The sequence below is a fragment of the Ceratosolen solmsi genome, unplaced genomic scaffold, assembly GCF_000503995.2.
Source record: "Ceratosolen solmsi marchali unplaced genomic scaffold, CerSol_1.0 scaffold30, whole genome shotgun sequence".
Taxonomy (NCBI): Eukaryota; Metazoa; Arthropoda; class Insecta; order Hymenoptera; family Agaonidae; genus Ceratosolen; species Ceratosolen solmsi.
The window spans coordinates 1,656,623-1,674,789 of NW_011948421.1; the positions used below are offsets into that span (position 1 = coordinate 1,656,623).

Here is an 18,167-nt window from a genome sequence, read left to right on the forward strand (position 1 = left end):
ATATATATATATATATATATATATATATATATATATACATTCATACATATACCCATGTATGCACGTGTACGTGCCTCCCGCAGCCACACAGAGTTACACGCTCGTATATCAGCAATTGCGTGTAGTACGTGTGTCCGTGCAAATGTGTATATAAAGTTGCGTAGGCATTGATATGGATGGATGTGCACGGCCGCGACAATGTGCACTTCAAATTTGTAAACAGGAGGGGGGGGGGGGGAAGAAAAAGATGAATACTGTCGTTTGGGGAAGGAAGAGAAAGATGAGCTAATTGTCGTTGAATGGACCTGTGCTCTTCTCTTCTAGAAGCACAGCTGCGGTACCGCTGACGATATTAAATGGCAAATGTGGTTTTGGGTGAATTAAACTTACCTCGCGGTAGCTGCTGTCGGGCGGGCAAGGGTTAATCGGCGACGGCCAGTGCGACGACGAATCGCCGCTCGGCTCGACCGTTAACGACGAGCCAGCAAAACAAATCGTCCACGGCGCGCGTACACGCGACGTCGCGGCTAAGCAGCAGCTGTACGCGGTAAATAACAGTCGAGGTGAGGAAGACAGAGCAGACGAGCAGCACTAGCGCGTCGCGCGATGGCTGGCTACCGTCACCGTGGGGGTGGGGTGGGGGGCTAGGGGGAGGTCGCGATTAAAGAACGTAGAAAAATTAACGGCAACGTCTCCCGATAAGGGTTATTATTGCGATGGCGCGGCTCATCAATGCTGCAGGTACTTCGGAACTGACCTCGACGTTTAAACAACTCCCAGGCTATATTGGCTTTCGCGTGCGCGGAGCGAGGCTGATCGGCCGCCTTGGAGGTTAGATGTGGCCAAGAGTGCGCTCGCGACGCGGATAATAGATAGGCGATGGACAACAGCCGAGAGAAAACACGAGATAAGGGAGTTCGAGCGAGGCGGGAGAGTCCGTTGCTCCTCCTTTGACCGCTCTCTGTCTGTTTCTCTCTGGAGCACGCGCGCGCGCGCGCTCACTAGGGGTAGAAAAAAGTCGCGCGCGCATTACCTGTTGTACCGTCTCTCTTCCCGGGTAAATTCCTTACCAACTCACGCACATTCACGCGCGCGCGCGCGCGCGCCCGCAATGCCTCTATGCACAATATCGCGCGTATGCGCTAACGGTGATGGCAATGCCGCTATGCTACATACCTTTTTTTCTGTTTTTTTTTTTTGTTTTTAACTGTCCTCTATGCTTCTCAGCCTTAGTTAAAATTAATTGTACTTTCTTTGAAAATAATATGTTTAAATCGCGTGCCGCGATGACATTCACCGAGCAGTAGTTGCAACTTGCTCGAAGGATAATTGTTACTTATGAATATTCAAATAAGTTTAAATATGAATTAAATTTTAGTGTGTCTTTTATGGAGTGCGATTTTACGATAAATGTTGGAAGTTATGTTTGTAAATTGATTTTTTTTACTTGGCTTCAAATTTCTTGGATTTTTTCATTTTCTTGTGATATATAAGAATAACATTAGACTGCAGTGATGTTTGTAAATCAATTTTATTGCTATTTGAATAATTTAAACGTACAAAAATTTATTATCTCCTATATAATCATTATTTTTCATCAATAGCTACCTATAATTAAATAACAATGTACTACTATAACGCTGTTAGATTTGAATAAATGACTAGCGTTTAGATAGTGACCTAGAAGTAATTGTCCAATAAACAATAATAATATAAAATTTTAATTAAAATTCTTTGATATAAATTTCCTTAAATATATATATATATATATATATATATATATATATATATATATATATATATATTAAAGAATTGTATATAACAAAAGTATTAACATATTCGTAAACTTTGTAAGAAACTAAAAAGACTGACAAACAAAGGTCGACGATCGATCTAATAAGATTTGACAAAACATTGTCTTTTAATAAAAGTTGAAAATGGATACTACGGCTAAGAATTCCATTTTGTTCAAGAAAAAATAATAACGACTTTTCATTATAAAATAGAAAGAAATATAATTATAGTAATGGTTACTAAAAATGGTGTCCAGGTTTTCAAAATTCCTGAAAAACTAAATAAAAAAGCATGTAACACATAATTGCCGAAATACTATTTTTAATTCAATTCATATTTAGTATATATTACCCAACGTATTTTCCATAAAAGAACATATGAAATGCTAGTTTAACCATATTCCAATCGGTTGAATTATCGTAGGACATCAGATTTAGTGCCTTTGCAACGTGCGAATGGCAATTATCACGTAATAAATTGTGCTAAAATGAAGTATCGAATTAAAATTCCATTTTATCGCTTATACGTAATAATTTGATAACATTAAATCAATACAATTCTTTCTGAATAAAGTTCGCTTGCTTCGTTAACTGCATCATCCCATCCTTGTATCTTTCCTTTTGCCTTTGTACATTGAAGTTGCCAATATTTTGTTGGCCATCCAAATGCCATTTTATCCTTCGTTACAATATATGCTCCTGCAAAATCTCGAATGATACCATCAGATGTTGCAATGCCCATGTGCCCGATGAAAGGAAATAAATATCTAAGAAAATAATCAGAATATCAGTGATATGTTCAGTTTGGTCAGACAAATACACAGGGCAAATAAATTTAATTTTATGTTACGTTAATATAGGAATCGGTGTCCAAACTATACAAAATGGAAATCTGTGCCTTAATGGATTAATTTGAAAATCCAAAACTGGAGATGCTGGCAAGCTGGTATCATCGTACATCATCTTTACTCTTATAAAGTTCAATATTTTCAAACATTTAAATATTCTACAATTTAATGTATCGCTGGATTGAAAAATTAATATATGTATGAAGTATAATTATTTCCATATCACTTCAAATTAAAACAAATGCAATGCTTTTCTCCACATTATTCGATATCTGATGATAATTCGAAAACACTGTAGTTATTATTTCTTTTATTTATTTACCACAAACAGTACTTTAAGATGAATGAATGAATGTAGCATAATGTTGCTGAATTTACAATTCGAAGACTTGAACTGAAAGAGATCGGGGACTGACAGAGAGATAGAACAGAGAGAGAGAGAGAGAGAGAGAGAGAGAGAGAGAGAGAGAGAGTGCGTGATTTTATAGTCTTTCTTTCTCATTCGTTCCCTTGCAATGAAAGGTGTTAAACCATGTCACATAACTAATGTAAATATATTTATAGCCGTTAATATTACATTATGGTGAATATACTACCATGATAATTAAATCGAAATTTTAATCAAATGTATTATCATTTGATATTGTCATATTATGTCTACGAATTAAGATTAGGACAAAGAAATAATAATGGATTTTTATAACCAGCAATGTTTGATATTTTAAAATTAAAGACATGTGTTACGAGGTCATAAAAAAAGTCAATTATTTATCAAATTATAAAATTAAATTTCATACATTTGATTTGCCTAACAAAGAAATCTTAAAATACAAAAATATCTTATTTAAAAATGAATATATTTTTTTACATATTTAAAATCTTTAAGCTCATATTTGTCTATGATTTTTCATTTACCAATTTGCCTTTCAAAGACAATTGTTTTAACAAAATTTTATAAAATTTGTTTTATAATAAATAATTATATTATAATGAAATACTGCATAATTTACATTAATTATGTATTTGGTATAAAATTGCAGGTACCTCTTAAGTAAAGCTTACTTTATCCAAAAAAAAACATATCTAATTAACACGTTATTTAAGAAAAACAAATTAAATACTAATTATAATTGATTGTAATTTTAATTGATAATGTTAAAGAAACATTTTTATATTTAAATGAAATATTGAATATTCTATTAAAATATCAACCAGAGAACACCATACTAACCACACGCATGCGCCGTAACATCGAGAATCGAAGGTAAAATAAACTATATTGAATATCATTGCTACCAACGCTACGGCGACAATTGAGAATTGTGATTTTTATATTTAAAAACTTTATTTGTTTCGTTCGCTAATCATTAATTTTCTATAATATTAATAAATAATAAAAGGTTGATAGTTATTTGAAGTATTTTATATGATGAATATAACTTAATTTATTTATTATCTCAAGGTATCTGAACTTAAAAGCATCTAGTAATGTACATGTTGTACAAGTAACAAATTGCAACTGTCATCTCTGATATTAAAAGTTCTGACGCATTATAAACGTACGTAATTTTAACTTATATTTGCTCAATTATTATTTTTAATTCATTTATTTATGATAATTTAATAAATATATGATAATATGCTATTGGTAGTATTAAGTTTCATCGAGTACAATATATTTATGTATATATAAATAAATATAAAAGCTTGTGTGCCTCAACTTAACCCTACGTACTAAGTATGACTAATCATTATATTCATTTATTAAATTAATGAAACGCATTTATCATTTAAATATTAAACGAAGATCAATTTGTTTTATAGACAATGTCTTGGTTCTTTGGAAAGAAAAAACATCATAGAGAAACTCCACTTTCTCCCGAGGATGAAACAAGGCAGTCACACGAAGGATTTGTTTTTGTGAAACAAAATCAACCTGGATCTAATTACAATGAAAGATCATCCAATTTATATCCTTCGCTGAGTAATATAACACCATATCCTCCCACTCAAACACCATTTGTAAAGGAAGGTTTACAAGAAAACAATATCAACGATTTAAGTAATATACCATTTAAATTTTGTAAGGAATTAGAAAGGAGTATAAATGAAGATTCTGTAATTGATCAACTTCGATTAGATGAAATAGCAAAGTTCTTTAAAAAAGTTAACAAAGCTGATTATGACTATGAATTTAGTCTTGAGCAAAGTGTTATTGATGAAATGAACAGTCAGACATAATATTGTTATATACAATGTACATTTTGTTATAGTGATCGTATTTCTTTAAGTATACAGTAATTAAGTTAATTATTAATTGTACAAGCATATATTGTACAAGCCATTATACGATACGTATATTAGTGTACAAATTTTTATATAAAAGTACATTTTGATTTATAATTTTAATAGAAGTATTTTTGTCTTTTTTGTTTCTTTCAATAATATATTATAAGAAAAATTTTATTATAACAGTAGATGCGAATGATATGTATTTTTGTTATATGAGGTCAAATAATTATTGATTTTTATAATTTTTCTTCAATTGGTCAGTATTCAATTGGTAGTGATACGTTGAGTTGTATGTATTATATATTATAATTAAAAATTTTAAAATAAGTAATAAAGTTTCGTTCTCGAATTGTTTATTTTTTATAGTGTAAATCAGAATGTACTCTTTATTAAAAAAAAAAAAACATTGATACAGAGATTACAGATAAATATTATTTATGTAAATGTGTATACCAAAAATTTTCATATCAAAATGATAAAATCAATTAAAGATCATTGTAATACTAAACGAATAATGAAATTAAATATATCATATTGATGTCAATTTAATAGTTAATTTTTAATAGTTTCCGTGTCATAATAAAAATTTTTATAAAATATGGAACACCCCTATAGACGGTATCAATTAGAAATTCATGCATACATATATGTACATACGTGTAAGCACATTAAAATATTAATACAGTATAATGTATTTTAATTATATTTCACGAGAAGTCTTTTTATCTCACTTATAAAAGTATTATAAAAGAATCGAGTCATAAGTTTAAGTATATTCCAATTTTAAGACGCGATATAAATAATTAAACAAATTTTTTAACAATATGGATAAAATTTAACGAAAATATTGCTTATATAAATTAATGATTGTACGAAGTAAATTTTCATAAAAATTTTAAAAATTTGATTATTTTAAGTTTGTCTTATATGCGAATATAAAATAAAATATAATCGTGACGTAGTTGAAAAATGAATCTATAATTTATTAAAGTATGAAATAATTGTATATGATTAAGTAGTATTTTGTATTGTTATCAGATTGTTATTAATATTTACAAAAATAATTTAAAGTACTTAATAGTATTTTAAAAAATAGTATAAAAGTAATAATGAGAATTTTTTATTATTCCATTATTATTAAAAGATTAATATTAAAGATTAGTAAATACTTTATGGATTCATGAGCATGAGTATAATTTTATTTTTTTAATCTAGTACGTTATTATTTTATAAATAAAAAAAAAAAAAAAAAAAAAAAAAAAAAAAAAAATACATAAGCAAATAAAAACTATAAAAATAAGTTTTTCTAATATGTATTACAACAAATTATAAAATAAAAGTAAAGAATCAATTTATTCGAATGAGTTGCTAAAATAAAAATATATAGGTGTAATAATATTTTCAAAAATTATTGTGTTAATAATAAAAAATAGCCAATCTGCGATTATGTCTATAAAGATAAGTGAAGATTAAGGAAGATATAATCATTTGGAATTTATTATATCTATATATTATCGTCGGTATTGGATGACTCAATTGATGAGTCGATTTAAGTGAACAAGGAAGTAAGAAGACTTGGAAAATAAATCAATCGTAGTTTAAATACTTATTTATTCGTATTATTTAATTGTGTAGATTCTCTGTTTCTCTTTTCTCTCTTTTCTCTCTCTCTCTCTCTCTCTCTCTCTCTCTCTCTCTCTCTCTGTGTACGCGCTTGCAATTGTAAGAGCAAATTTTAGATGTCTCTTTCAAATGAATTACGAATGTACTCTTCTTTAATTTAAGTCATCTTTGAAATTGAACTTGTAGACTATGGATAGAATTCACTCACCATGTTAGGAGTAAAATTAAACGCAATATTTACAAAAAATATATTTTCATGGCATATATTATATATAATTTGGAATAGTATAATATTAAGAATATAGCAATCAAGTTTTACTAAAATAAATTTTATGGTACCATTCTGTCTACATTATTGGAATTTGCATTCGTCAAGCCTAATGCATAAGACTTGGTTATGTTAGATCAAATGCAATATCCGTATATGTATATGTATATTTATTATTAAAAAAAAAAAAAAAAACACGCATTAAATAAATCGATTGCCTGAATTAGTATATAAATATATAATTAACGTGCACTAATGAACATTATACTCGTAATATCTAAATAAGCATCTTCAGTAGATTACAATGATGGATTAATCCAAGTAATACGATTTTATCCATACTCTCGGCTTTTTGAAAAGTATACGAAAGTATATGCATCAGTAAGCATCTAAACATTGATTAGTAAAATGTAATTTTTTTAATAAAAAATTATATAATGTATTTATTTATAATCTTTATTTCATGAAAGCAATGAGGTTAATTTGTGATCGTAAAATTCTTAAAGACCAATATAAGAATTTTGTATAGTATGATAAATGTAGTTAATACTGAACTATAGAAAATTCTATTTCTAAGAAAGAATATTTAATGTTCCTTAAAAAAAAAAAAAAAAAAAAAAAAAAAAAAAAAAAAAAGTTCGCCAATACGGAATTGACCTTTAATAACAAAGAATTCCGAGCTGCATTCAACATTTTTTCTTTTCTAACTTATTGAAATGATTGACTAATCATTGATTGGTTTTATTGAATTAAACAATACCGATAAAATTGCTTAAATGTTTTATTCTAATAATACAAGACAAAATGTGGAGAATAAAAAATCTGATATGGGAATAGATTTATAATTAATTAGATCTTGCATTTTTCTAATATGTTTTTTCGTCGATATTCAAATTTAAAAAGTAGCTTAAAATTAAATATACAGCTTCTTTTTTTTAATTAAACCAACATTTTAGCACAAAATTTTGTTTTACACATTTTAACTGATTTTTAAAGACTTCCTATTATGAATTCTGTTCTATTAATAAAAACTTATTTATCAGTGTCAAAATTATTTATTGATTAAATATTTTTTCTACATTTTTATTAATGTGTTATGTAAAGTCGATAATTTCATCATTTGTTGTTATTGTATCGAATTGTATAGAGAAACATTGATGGGATACATTTTTGAATTAATTTATGCTAAATATTAAAAAAAAAAAAAAAAAAAAAACACTCAATATGAATGTCAATTACCTCCTGCATGATTAAACTCCATTTTAAATTATTTATTGAAAATGATTCATTGATTATTTTATTATAAATGTAAATAGATATTCGATAAATCAAAATTCAAATGGATTTTCTATATATGTTTGTTCAGATTATATACAAGCAATAAGAATATTTATTAGTCTCGAATAATTGATTTTTTCATGTCTAATTGAAGTCAGTCTTGATCACCCATCCCCCCCCCCTTTTCTCGCGCTCCTAGTATTTACAAATATAAAAAAATTTTTAGATCGATGCAGTTTGAATATCATACCGTTTCTGGAATATCAGTTTGTAATGTGCGTTCATTTTATAAACAAGAGATTGTTTTCTTTAGAGGAATAAACCAAAATTCATAATTTATATATTCGATTGATTATGTTTTGGCATGTGTACTGGCATAATGTTTAAAATAATTGAAATTTTTAAAATTGTTATTGTTGAAATGTGGACATTTAGTATAAAAATATGACTATTTGTAACAACTTTGAAGCTGTACAAAAAAAATAAAAATTTTATGGAGTTATTTTTCATGAATTTATACATTGAATATTATTTAATAATATTGTGTCGTTACTATTTTTTATTCATCGATGATTGTTAATAATACAGTTGAAACAAGCTTAATGCCCCTTTCAACCAAACCGAATATTTTACAAAAAATAATCATATGTATGATCTCAATGATGTATATATATATATATATATATATATATATATATATATATATATAAGTACACATACTTTATGGGAAAAAATGGAAAAAGGTATAATTTATTTATAATATGGAGTATATCATTCAACTTAAAGTTTTAGTATGCACTTATGATGGTTTTTCAATGTCGTTTTATTTATATGAGAAAATAATATCAATAAGTATTTGTATTCTTAAGTGATACTTAGTGTAAGAGCTTATAATCTGATAAGATTATCGATGTCGGCATTAACCGAGGACCTTCGTCGTCCTTGCATCATCTTATTCCTGTCCACTAGGTACTTAGGAGGTCTTTAAGGAAATTACATTTCTAAAGCATCGATAGTTATACGCTGTTATTTCAATTTTTATTACTAAATTTTCTAGTTTACTCATAATTGTTCGATCAATTCAATAAATCGCACGCTAAATCACGTATATTATCGAGTGTTGTTTCGATATATAATTATTAAAAACAAAAAACGCTATCTTTAGAATAGTAATCTAAAAGCGAGTTTGCTCGTTACATACAATTTGGGTATGTAATGGTAATAATGCTCGTAAAAGGAGATTTCACAAATAGCGAGCTCATCTCGTCCATAAAAAAAGTTACTCGAGCGAACAAATACATGAACAAATAGCAAAGGTTGCAAAAGTAAGAGAAGCTACTCAATCCAAATAAGTGTCTCTCAAGGCTTACTTTTAAAGTGTAAAAGGAGACGTAACCTGTAGGTGCAATGATTTGTCTTCGTATATGACGAAAAAATAAAAAAATAAATAAAATATGCTTAAGTAATACGACCTCGTGAAATAAAATTAAGAAATATATGATTGTCATGACAATCAGCTTTCTCCCCAATACAGCAAATTCATAACTTTATTCTTCAAATATATTATCATTATTATGAAATCTTATTTCTCTTTATCTCGATGAATATCAGTTTTAGAAAAAAAAAAATAATTCTTTTAAAATTGCTTTTCTTTACATTCGCCTGCAACGTTTGATTAAAATTTGCACGTGATATTTTTAAGACCATTTATTATTAATAGTATTTAGATATTACGGTATTTATTTCTTTATTTAAAGCCTTCTAATATGGCATTCGTCGTTTCGCCATACAATTCGTTACCTCTATCTATGAGAATTACCCCTCTGTAATTTTATATCAAGTTTATCTCCTTACATTTCGGCATAGATATCCGATTTCCCATTCTTGTACACACATATCCTATCGGTGCATTTTATTTAATGTTTGCTACGGTATCTACATCAGTAATTCCTTCTTATACTTAACAATTTCCTCAATTGTTTAAAATAAAAAATAAAAAAAATAATAATATTTCTTCGCCTGTTTTATTATTTTCTGTGAGAAATAATTGTTCTATTTTATGATTAATTATCCATTTTGAAATCCATATGCTGATAAGAAATTTCATTTATATGAATCTTTATTATTATTAGTTGCGCAAATTCCTCTCCTTATCATGCAGCTTATTTATTATTTTTATTACGATGGGCTTAAATTTATGAGAACGCGCGAATGACACGAGGAAAAGCCTGTATTGGTAAATAGAGGAAGTATTTTATTGTTATTACGTGCTTTTTTTTTTTTTTTTTTCTTTTACGTAGTAATTCTAAAAGAAATCGATTGGATATTGTTTATGTTTGGTATCAATGTTGTTTATATAAAGAAGGGCGATACTACGAGGGATGTACATGCGAAAATTACACAATACGCTGTTTTTATTTTGAGTCAAAGAAATGTAAGTTATTTTGTCAGGGAGCGAGTATGATTCGCCGTTCTAACATGTAAATGAATAAAATAAAAAATTTATATGTTTTTGGACTTGGATTATTTACTTTGGATTTTTATTTTCTTAAGAAAATTAAAAATTGTACAATTTATTAACAATCATTTTATCTTATGCAATTACTTTTTATTTTTATATATTGTGTGTACACTTTATTTTAATGCTTTCTACAAATATATATATGTTTTAAAGAAAAATTTAGAAAATATTACGTATAAGAAATTCAGAATTTGAATGTAATAAGACGTGGAAAAAACATATCATACAATTTTTCATTTTCAGTATGCATCATTTGAAAGAGTAAAAAAATATTGTTCTTCGTGATGTATTAATATTCTTATTTGAGTCATATATATATATATATATATATATATATATATATATATATATAATCTTTTAATTGCTATTGTGATAATTAACGTAATAATTATAAATTTGCTCAACTTAAGTATTACTTAATGATGTTTGTATGATAGTGTGCGTATGAGAAAAACCAATTGTATTAAATTATTAAAAATATGTAGTATTGATAACAAAATCTTAAAATATAATTAATTAACATTATTTTGCATTAGAGCCTATTATGATGATCGTAGCTATTTGCCGATCAATATCCTGTAAATAGAATTTTATTTTTAAAAAATTCTGAATGAAAGAAAGTACTTTTATTATACAGAAAAAAAAAAAAATGAAATGAATTTCAATCGCACTTTTACGTCGTTATGTCGCTTTATATATATATATATATATATATATATATGAATGTGCTACCTTAACATTATTCAAAAGTATTCAATAATGAAATAGTTGGATGATTCTTAAAAATAACTATCTAATACTACGGGAATAAATTCTTGAAGTAAATTTGTTTACAAAGTGCTTTTTTCTTTTTCTTTTCAATTATAATAATCCATTGCGTAACAATGTTTTTAGGTATAAAAAAAGAAATCATAATTTAAAAATTGATAGGCAGTACCACGGAGTTGCAATTAAGCTTGTTTAATTAAGAAATAGTTTAGTTCTGTCCGTTGAAGTTCACTCACATATTAATTAAGACGTTTAGAGTAATAAGGATTAACGAGAGATGAATTGGCATTTTGTCTTAAATATCGCACACACTGCATTGGCGCACTACCGATCCGATCGATCTAAATTACCAAAAGCCCAATTAATTCCCTCGGTTAATTAAGTAATTTTAACGATTACAATACACAACACTCGCGCAATTAAAATTACTCAACTTTAAATTATTAACCGAACGCTCGGTTAACAACAAGGTCCATTCAAACGACAATTTGTTGCCGCCAGTCTGTCGCGCGTAATCGCTCGTAAAAATAACAATAACAATAACAATAATCATAATAATGATACTAACAATAATGATGATGATGATAATAATAATAATGATGATAAGAATAATAATAAAGAGTCGGATAAGATAATTCAACGCGCTCTTGGCAAGTAAGTAAAGAACTAGCGCTCGTCTCTACAGTCGCGCATATTAGCCGGAAAATGAAGGTTGAAGGGCCGAAACAAACGCTTAAACAGCCTCGAGTTTATTTTAATTTCCGCTCCGATGGGCCTGGCGACGGTATAAGCCACGCAACTGCCCAAAAAGCATTCAACGGCTTTTTCGAAAAAGCAGCGTCGCAGCCGTCGCCGCCACTGCTGTCGATCTCGGTAAAGCAAGAGAAAAGATGTCGCGCGGGCGGTGGTGGGATGAAGAGGCGGTGGGGCGGGATGACGAGTTACGCGGGAGCGAAGGGAGCGGCGCTTAATGATGAAAAAGAGCAAGGGGACGTGGACGGACGTAGGCTGAGAAATCATCTCGCCCTGTCTTACCGACGACGTCGGCGCTTATTACGATTATTATTACGTCAGGTGACAAGTGACGGATAATCCGAAGAGGCTGGCTTGCCCGCTCCAACTGTCGGATTTAGGGGCGTCCGCCGTTATTTGGTGACGACAAGGAGGGAGAGCGACGATCGCGAGCGGGACGTCCGTCATCGGCTAAGCTAATACCAGGGCCCTTGACGACGATAAGGACAATCGACGACAACGATAACGACGACGACAACGTCGACAACGTCAACAACGTCAACAACGACAACGACGACAACGACGACAACAACGACAACGACGACGACAACGACGACGACGACAACAACAACAACGACAACGACTACGACTACGACAACCACGACAACGACAACGACTACGACAACGACGTGGGCCTAGTCGAGGGAGGAGAGCCGTCGAGTCGAGTGGGCGACCAATGGGCGGGCAGAGTATCCCGACGGGGCGCGAGCATCGGCCGCTGGTTCTGGATTGCGTGCGTGGGAACTGGAGGGCAGGCGTAGGTAACGAGGAGCCCTCGGGCCTGCGAACACGCTGCCGCGGCCGACGATAAAACGCAGTTGCGAGTCGCGAGCGTCGCCGTCGTCGTGGCGTCGTGGCGGCGGTGATGATGTTTACCACCGGGGCACTTGGCTCTTTATAGACGAGGCGAGCGTAGCGTCGGGGGGTGGGGGGACGCGCGTAGTGCGGGACAGTTTGCCTCGCGGCTGCTAGTGCTCGGGACGTGACGAGCGGAACGGTGCGCGTCGATAAGGAGCCCCCGATAATCCGACACTTAATTGTATAAAGACTGGCTGTTAAAATAGGAGGGGCCGACAGCCCCTCGTTTACAACAGCATAAGCTTCGGTTACATTAGGCACTCCTAGTGCTTTGTGACCCTCTGTTTATCTTGCAGTTTTATTCTCCTCTTACTGTCCTTTCTACGATGTCTCTTGATCCCTGTGTCCTATATCTCCCTGTGCAATCAGCTATGAGAGTTAAGGATTGCCGGGGTTGACTGGGTTATTGAGAGGGGCAGGCATTGTTTCCAGCGTTGATTTGGATAATAGGCAGTGGAATGTGCATTGCCCTTGGGTACGCTGAGATCTAGAAGCCTGTAGAGATGCAGAGTTCGGGGCAAGACTCGAGTTCCATCGAGCAGCTGGCCAAAGAAGGACAGGCGAGAGGTGAGTTTTTTATACGGCTAGCTGCACGGTCCGGTTCTTGTGCCTTGTAATCTAGGCTTTTTTGCTGTTTGGTCTGGTGGAACGTCGTCGATGTCTGATTCATGGCATAATTGAGCGCAAGGATCTTGTTTCTCTTTCAATAAGGATAGTACCAGTTTTTTATGTAGACGTCAGATCTTGACTCGGTAATGTTAGGATTTAATGATTTGTGTACAAGCTCACCGGCTGGTTCGTTGGCGGTGGTAAATTAAATTATTCATGTTCTTATAGTTTATTGAAATTGGGAGCGCGAGATAGGGTGAAATTTAGTCTATCACCATAGAATATTGAGAATGTAGAATTATATTGTATAGCGCACGCTTCAGGGATGGATACTCTTGACGTTACAAAATTTACATTCCACTGTTTTAAAAAATGAAAATATATTTTGACAGATTTGTTCGACAAGTTGCTATATATGTATACAAAGATTCCTTTTCTTAAGTTTACTTGTTTCTCCCTTCTTCTTTTGGTTTGTTCTCTTATCATTATTGGTTTGTCGTTTCTTTGTTATTGTTTTTATCACGTTCAGACAGTAAGAAATATGTAATTTTTTTATTAATTACAACAACTTGTTATGTAATATAATTATGAGCAGCTATTATGTACTTGCAGTATAATTAATGCTAATACACGTTATTTTTTTTCATTTAAAGGATCGATAGTGAAAAAATTCGACTCTACAATGTTACATTCAATAATAGTGTATTTGATAATTTTTACAACGACCTACTTATTAAGCCTTAAAAAAAGTTGTCCAGTTGTCATAATTAATATTTAGATACGCTTTAATTATCATTGTTCGAATATTGTTGAATTATCATGTCATTTGTTTATCGTGCAAATAATTAATATTCATTAACACTGGTACGATGTATGTTTCTATAGAATGCTGCGAGGCCAGTTGAAAGATTTTTCATCCTGGATGGTTTGCCTTCGCCCAGAGCCATTAGAGTCCAATATGTTTGGCTCTAAAACGAGTGGCACCAGCACGTTTTACACAGATTTACATATCACGGATGAGAAGGAGATTACGTCAATTCAAGTGGAAAAGACTGTAAATAGAAATTCTCGATTATTGGAGCAACAAAGCGCAGCTAGCGAAGATGGCAATTCACAAGATTCTGACTCTGTCGGTGGACAGGAAGAGCAAACTCAGTACCCTAGACATTCCTTCCATAGAATTGCTAGTTTCGGTGGTTTTCCTAGATTCAGGCTTTTTGTTATGTCAACAGCCACTCCAACAGTTTGTACAGAATCTAATGAAACCGAGGAAAGTACGATCGAATCATCTTTTACGAGTATGTCACACAGTGTTCTGGAATATCGAAGTAGCAGGTAATCCATCTCTCTCCGCCCCTTGCAAATTGAATTTAATCCTGAGAATGCACGAATAACAACAATAATAAAATCAATTGTCTTAAATGTAAAAATAACAATACCCGCCACTAATTGAGATTGAAATAGAGTTTATTCTATTAGAGTTTTGAATTATTGACAATTGCCTCGTTTCCTTTCAATAATCAATCTCATCCATTATATTACTTATGTCTAAATTTTTCCTTTTATTTCTATAATATGCAATTGTTTATTTAGAGAATTTTGTTTGTTTGTTTTAACATTGATTGACTATTTATTATAACGAGCAATGCTTTCAAAATCTAATCCATTGCTTTTATTGAGTAAGTTGGCTACTACAAAATAATACTCAAGTATAATATTTATTATATGCATGTCGTAACATGTAAGACCAGCGAGCGTTGGAATTGTTTTATTTTTCATACTACACTCTCATATTGTACGAATGTAGTTATTAATTTGCCTTCTCGTTCGCCTCCTGTTTTCACAACCTGTTTCAAAAGACAAACCTTTCAAAAAAAAAAATACTACTTGAATTTGAAATTGTTATTATATTCACGTATACTTGGCATTTTGCGACCAATCAAAAATAATTGAAAATTTATCCTACGAAATTCTAAAGTAATTTTGGACAAATATTTCAGATACGTGGTTGCGGAGAATTCTTTTCAAAGTGATTATGCTGTCAGCGAGTCGGAGAGCGACGAGGAATCAGAAGAGACTAGATCCTCGGAAACAGATTCGGCTATCGTTGCCGATCATGTGGATGATTTGTTGGTTGAACATAAGTTGAAGTCGAAGAAAAATGCCAGTGAAATAAAAAGAAAGAAGACAAAGCACATTGCAAACGAATTGTTAAGCACTGAGAAAAAATACGTCATTATTTTATATTTAATCGATCAGATCTTTCAATTTCGAGTTGATCAGGAGAATCGCGCGCATCCAATGTTCCCGCCCGAAACAGTTCAGCATATGTTTTCCAACATAAAATCAATTTATAAATTTCACAATGACTTTCTATTACCGCAATTGGAGGAGAGAATAGAAGCGTGGGATGCCGATCCAAGGATAGGCGATATTATGAAGAATTTTGCCCCATTCTTGAAAATGTACACCGAGTACGTTAAAAACTTCGATCATGCCATAAATCTCATAAGCACATTGCAACAGAAAGTTCCAAGATTCGCTGCCATAATAAGCGAAATTCAAAAATTGGAAGAATGCGCAAAGCTTTCTTTAGCCCATCACATGCTCAGCCCCATTCAAAGATTGCCGAGATACGAGTTATTGCTAAAAGATTACTTGAAGAATCTTGTTAAAGATAATCCTGATTATGAAGATACCAAAAGTAAGTGCATTATGTGAGAATTGTAATCGGTAAGAAATCGATAACTTTAGCATATTATTTTATCAATTATCAAGGATCATAAATTGGGCGTGGTTTGTAGTTGGGCAAGTAGCGTAGTTTAAATTTTATACAAATAATCATAAGCTTTCAAAAGCTTCTTTTGCAAACCGAGTCAATTGTGTGTAATGCACATTTATTTGAAACGAGGATTATTTGAACGGTTTTGACACACGATACATAATAATGCGCGAATTCTATTTTATTCCGCTTTTATCTACCTAATTTATTATGTAAAACGAGCTTTTCTCCAGCTGCAAAATTATAAAAACACAAAACTACAAAATTATATTATTCGCAGAAGCCCTAGAATTAGTATCAACAGCAGCGAATCACACAAACGAAGCTATGAAAAAGATCGATAAATTCAAAAAGCTCCTGGAGATCCAAGAAAGTATTTACGATTCCACCGATCTAGTCAGTGCGACGCGCGAGCTCGTCAAAGAAGGAAGAATCGTTAAGATTTCAGCAAGAAGTGGCGATCACCAAGAAAGACACATGTTCCTAGTAAATATAAAATTTTTTTTTATTAAAAATAATCGATCTTTTAATCGATTTAATCTTCTTTACGATTTTCATCGAGATTGCGCACTATGACTGTTCTCCTCTTTTTTTTCTATACTCTCATTCTCTACGAGACTTTTCTAGACTCTAGACTTTTATTTAATGAGCTTCTTCATTTATGTTGCTTACATTATTGATTAAATAGAAAGTTAATAGCGATTATGACAAGTTAATATTTATGGAAATTTTACATTAAAATAAAATATCTAAAGTTTCAAGGTCGATTCTAAATCACGAAATTATGATCAACAATTGAAACACGAATATCCAAAAACTATTATTTTTCACAATTATTTATAATACCAATGTAATATTGTCTAATTAAGAATTAAGATTAAGATGTTGAAAATTCAACGATAAAGGTAATTTTTTTTTTTTTTTTTAATTTTTTTAATCAATTACCATTTTTTATCCAATGGTCGATTTATTTAATTATGAATAATACGCTTGCATTTGTTGGAATTATATTGTCATAAATGATTGTATGTATATCGTTTTTAAGACGCATATCGAGAGTTTAAATAAAACAGTCGACAATAATTGTAAGTATTAGTTGAAGTCTAAATGAAATTTACCTGAAAGTATGGAAATTAATTTTGAAAAATTTTTTTTCATATTCTCATTCTTATAGCAAAAGAGAATTTAATAAATTTTACATTATTATTGTACGTAAATTCGCACATGATTTTATAAAGACTTTACTTTAATTTTATCATTCTCACCTCAAATGACAAACACTTTTTTCCATTGTTTTTTTTTCTTTTATTTTTCTTTTTGTTTGATTAAATTTTTTTTTTTTTTTTTTTTTTTTTTTTTTTTTTTTATATATATGCTTGGCCTTATTAGTAAGATGATGATTTAATAAATATGAACTTGAATAAAAATATATATCGATGGACTTTATATACGACGAATGCAAGCATACAAAATCAATAAGATAAAGTTTCGGATTTATTTATTCACCGAAATATTGGCTCTACTAACTAATATCGAAAAAGGGTTTCCTCGTCAAACAATACTATTACCAATAATTTATCCAATTGACGGCGTAAATGTTTACTGACTAGTACATTGATTGTAATATCGAATTGTAATTAGCAAGACTTAAAAGCAATATATATATATATATATATATATATATATATATATATATATATATATATAAAAACATAAATGGCTAGATAAATAGAAT

General features: G+C 30.8%; 3 protein-coding genes across 6 annotated transcripts in view; 2 read left to right on the forward strand and 1 right to left on the reverse strand.

The window, feature by feature from the left end:
• Nucleotides 1-1,989: 1,989 nt before the first annotated feature.
• Nucleotides 1,990-2,833, reverse strand: LOC105361268 (transmembrane protein 222). Its single transcript, XM_011498380.1, has 4 exons — nt 2,644-2,833; nt 2,350-2,560; nt 2,146-2,276; nt 1,990-2,071 (listed from the first exon to the last, which is right to left on the reverse strand). Exons 1-4 carry the CDS (start codon nt 2,754-2,756, stop codon nt 1,996-1,998), a joined length of 531 nt encoding a protein of 176 aa, XP_011496682.1. The 5' UTR covers nt 2,757-2,833; the 3' UTR covers nt 1,990-1,995.
• A 1,236-nt stretch (nt 2,834-4,069) lies between these two features.
• Nucleotides 4,070-5,046, forward strand: LOC105361269 (uncharacterized). 3 transcript variants are annotated; one of them, XM_011498383.1, is made up of 2 exons: nt 4,070-4,103; nt 4,466-5,046. In XM_011498383.1, exon 2 carries the CDS (start codon nt 4,469-4,471, stop codon nt 4,880-4,882), a length of 414 nt encoding a protein of 137 aa, XP_011496685.1. In that variant the 5' UTR covers nt 4,070-4,103; nt 4,466-4,468; the 3' UTR covers nt 4,883-5,046. The 3 variants fall into 3 exon arrangements, with proteins under 3 accessions (XP_011496685.1, XP_011496684.1, XP_011496683.1); XM_011498382.1 differs by lacking the exon at nt 4,070-4,103 and adding an exon at nt 4,163-4,200 and having other exon boundaries at nt 4,466-5,045; XM_011498381.1 differs by lacking the exon at nt 4,070-4,103 and adding an exon at nt 4,289-4,379 and having other exon boundaries at nt 4,466-5,044.
• A 7,764-nt stretch (nt 5,047-12,810) lies between these two features.
• The window catches only part of LOC105361271 (FYVE, RhoGEF and PH domain-containing protein 1), a 7,832-nt gene continuing 2,475 nt past the window's right edge, over nt 12,811-18,167 (forward strand). The window contains exons 1-4 of one of the 2 annotated variants that reach the window (XM_011498384.1): nt 12,811-13,608; nt 14,536-14,985; nt 15,651-16,354; nt 16,713-16,918. In XM_011498384.1, coding sequence (XP_011496686.1) covers nt 14,537-14,985; nt 15,651-16,354; nt 16,713-16,918 — 1,359 coding nt within the window. In that variant the 5' untranslated portion in view covers nt 12,811-13,608; nt 14,536. The remainder of the gene's footprint in view (nt 13,609-14,535; nt 14,986-15,650; nt 16,355-16,712; nt 16,919-18,167) is intronic. The other variant, XM_011498385.1, reaches the window with a different exon arrangement.

Bases quoted from the DNA above. Each gene is read 5' to 3' on its own strand.
- LOC105361268 (XM_011498380.1), bottom strand. From the start codon at position 2,756: ATGATGTACGATGATACCAGCTTGCCAGCATCTCCAGTTTTGGATTTT. The intron at 2,277-2,349 runs GTATTGATTTAA...ACTTCATTTTAG, and splicing joins AACTTTATTCAGAAAGAATT to CACAATTTATTACGTGATAA. The intron at 2,072-2,145 runs GTAATATATACT...TTTTTTATTTAG, and splicing joins TTTTATGGAAAATACGTTGG to TTTTTCAGGAATTTTGAAAA.
- LOC105361269 (XM_011498383.1), top strand. From the start codon at position 4,469: ATGTCTTGGTTCTTTGGAAAGAAAAAACATCATAGAGAAACTCCACTT.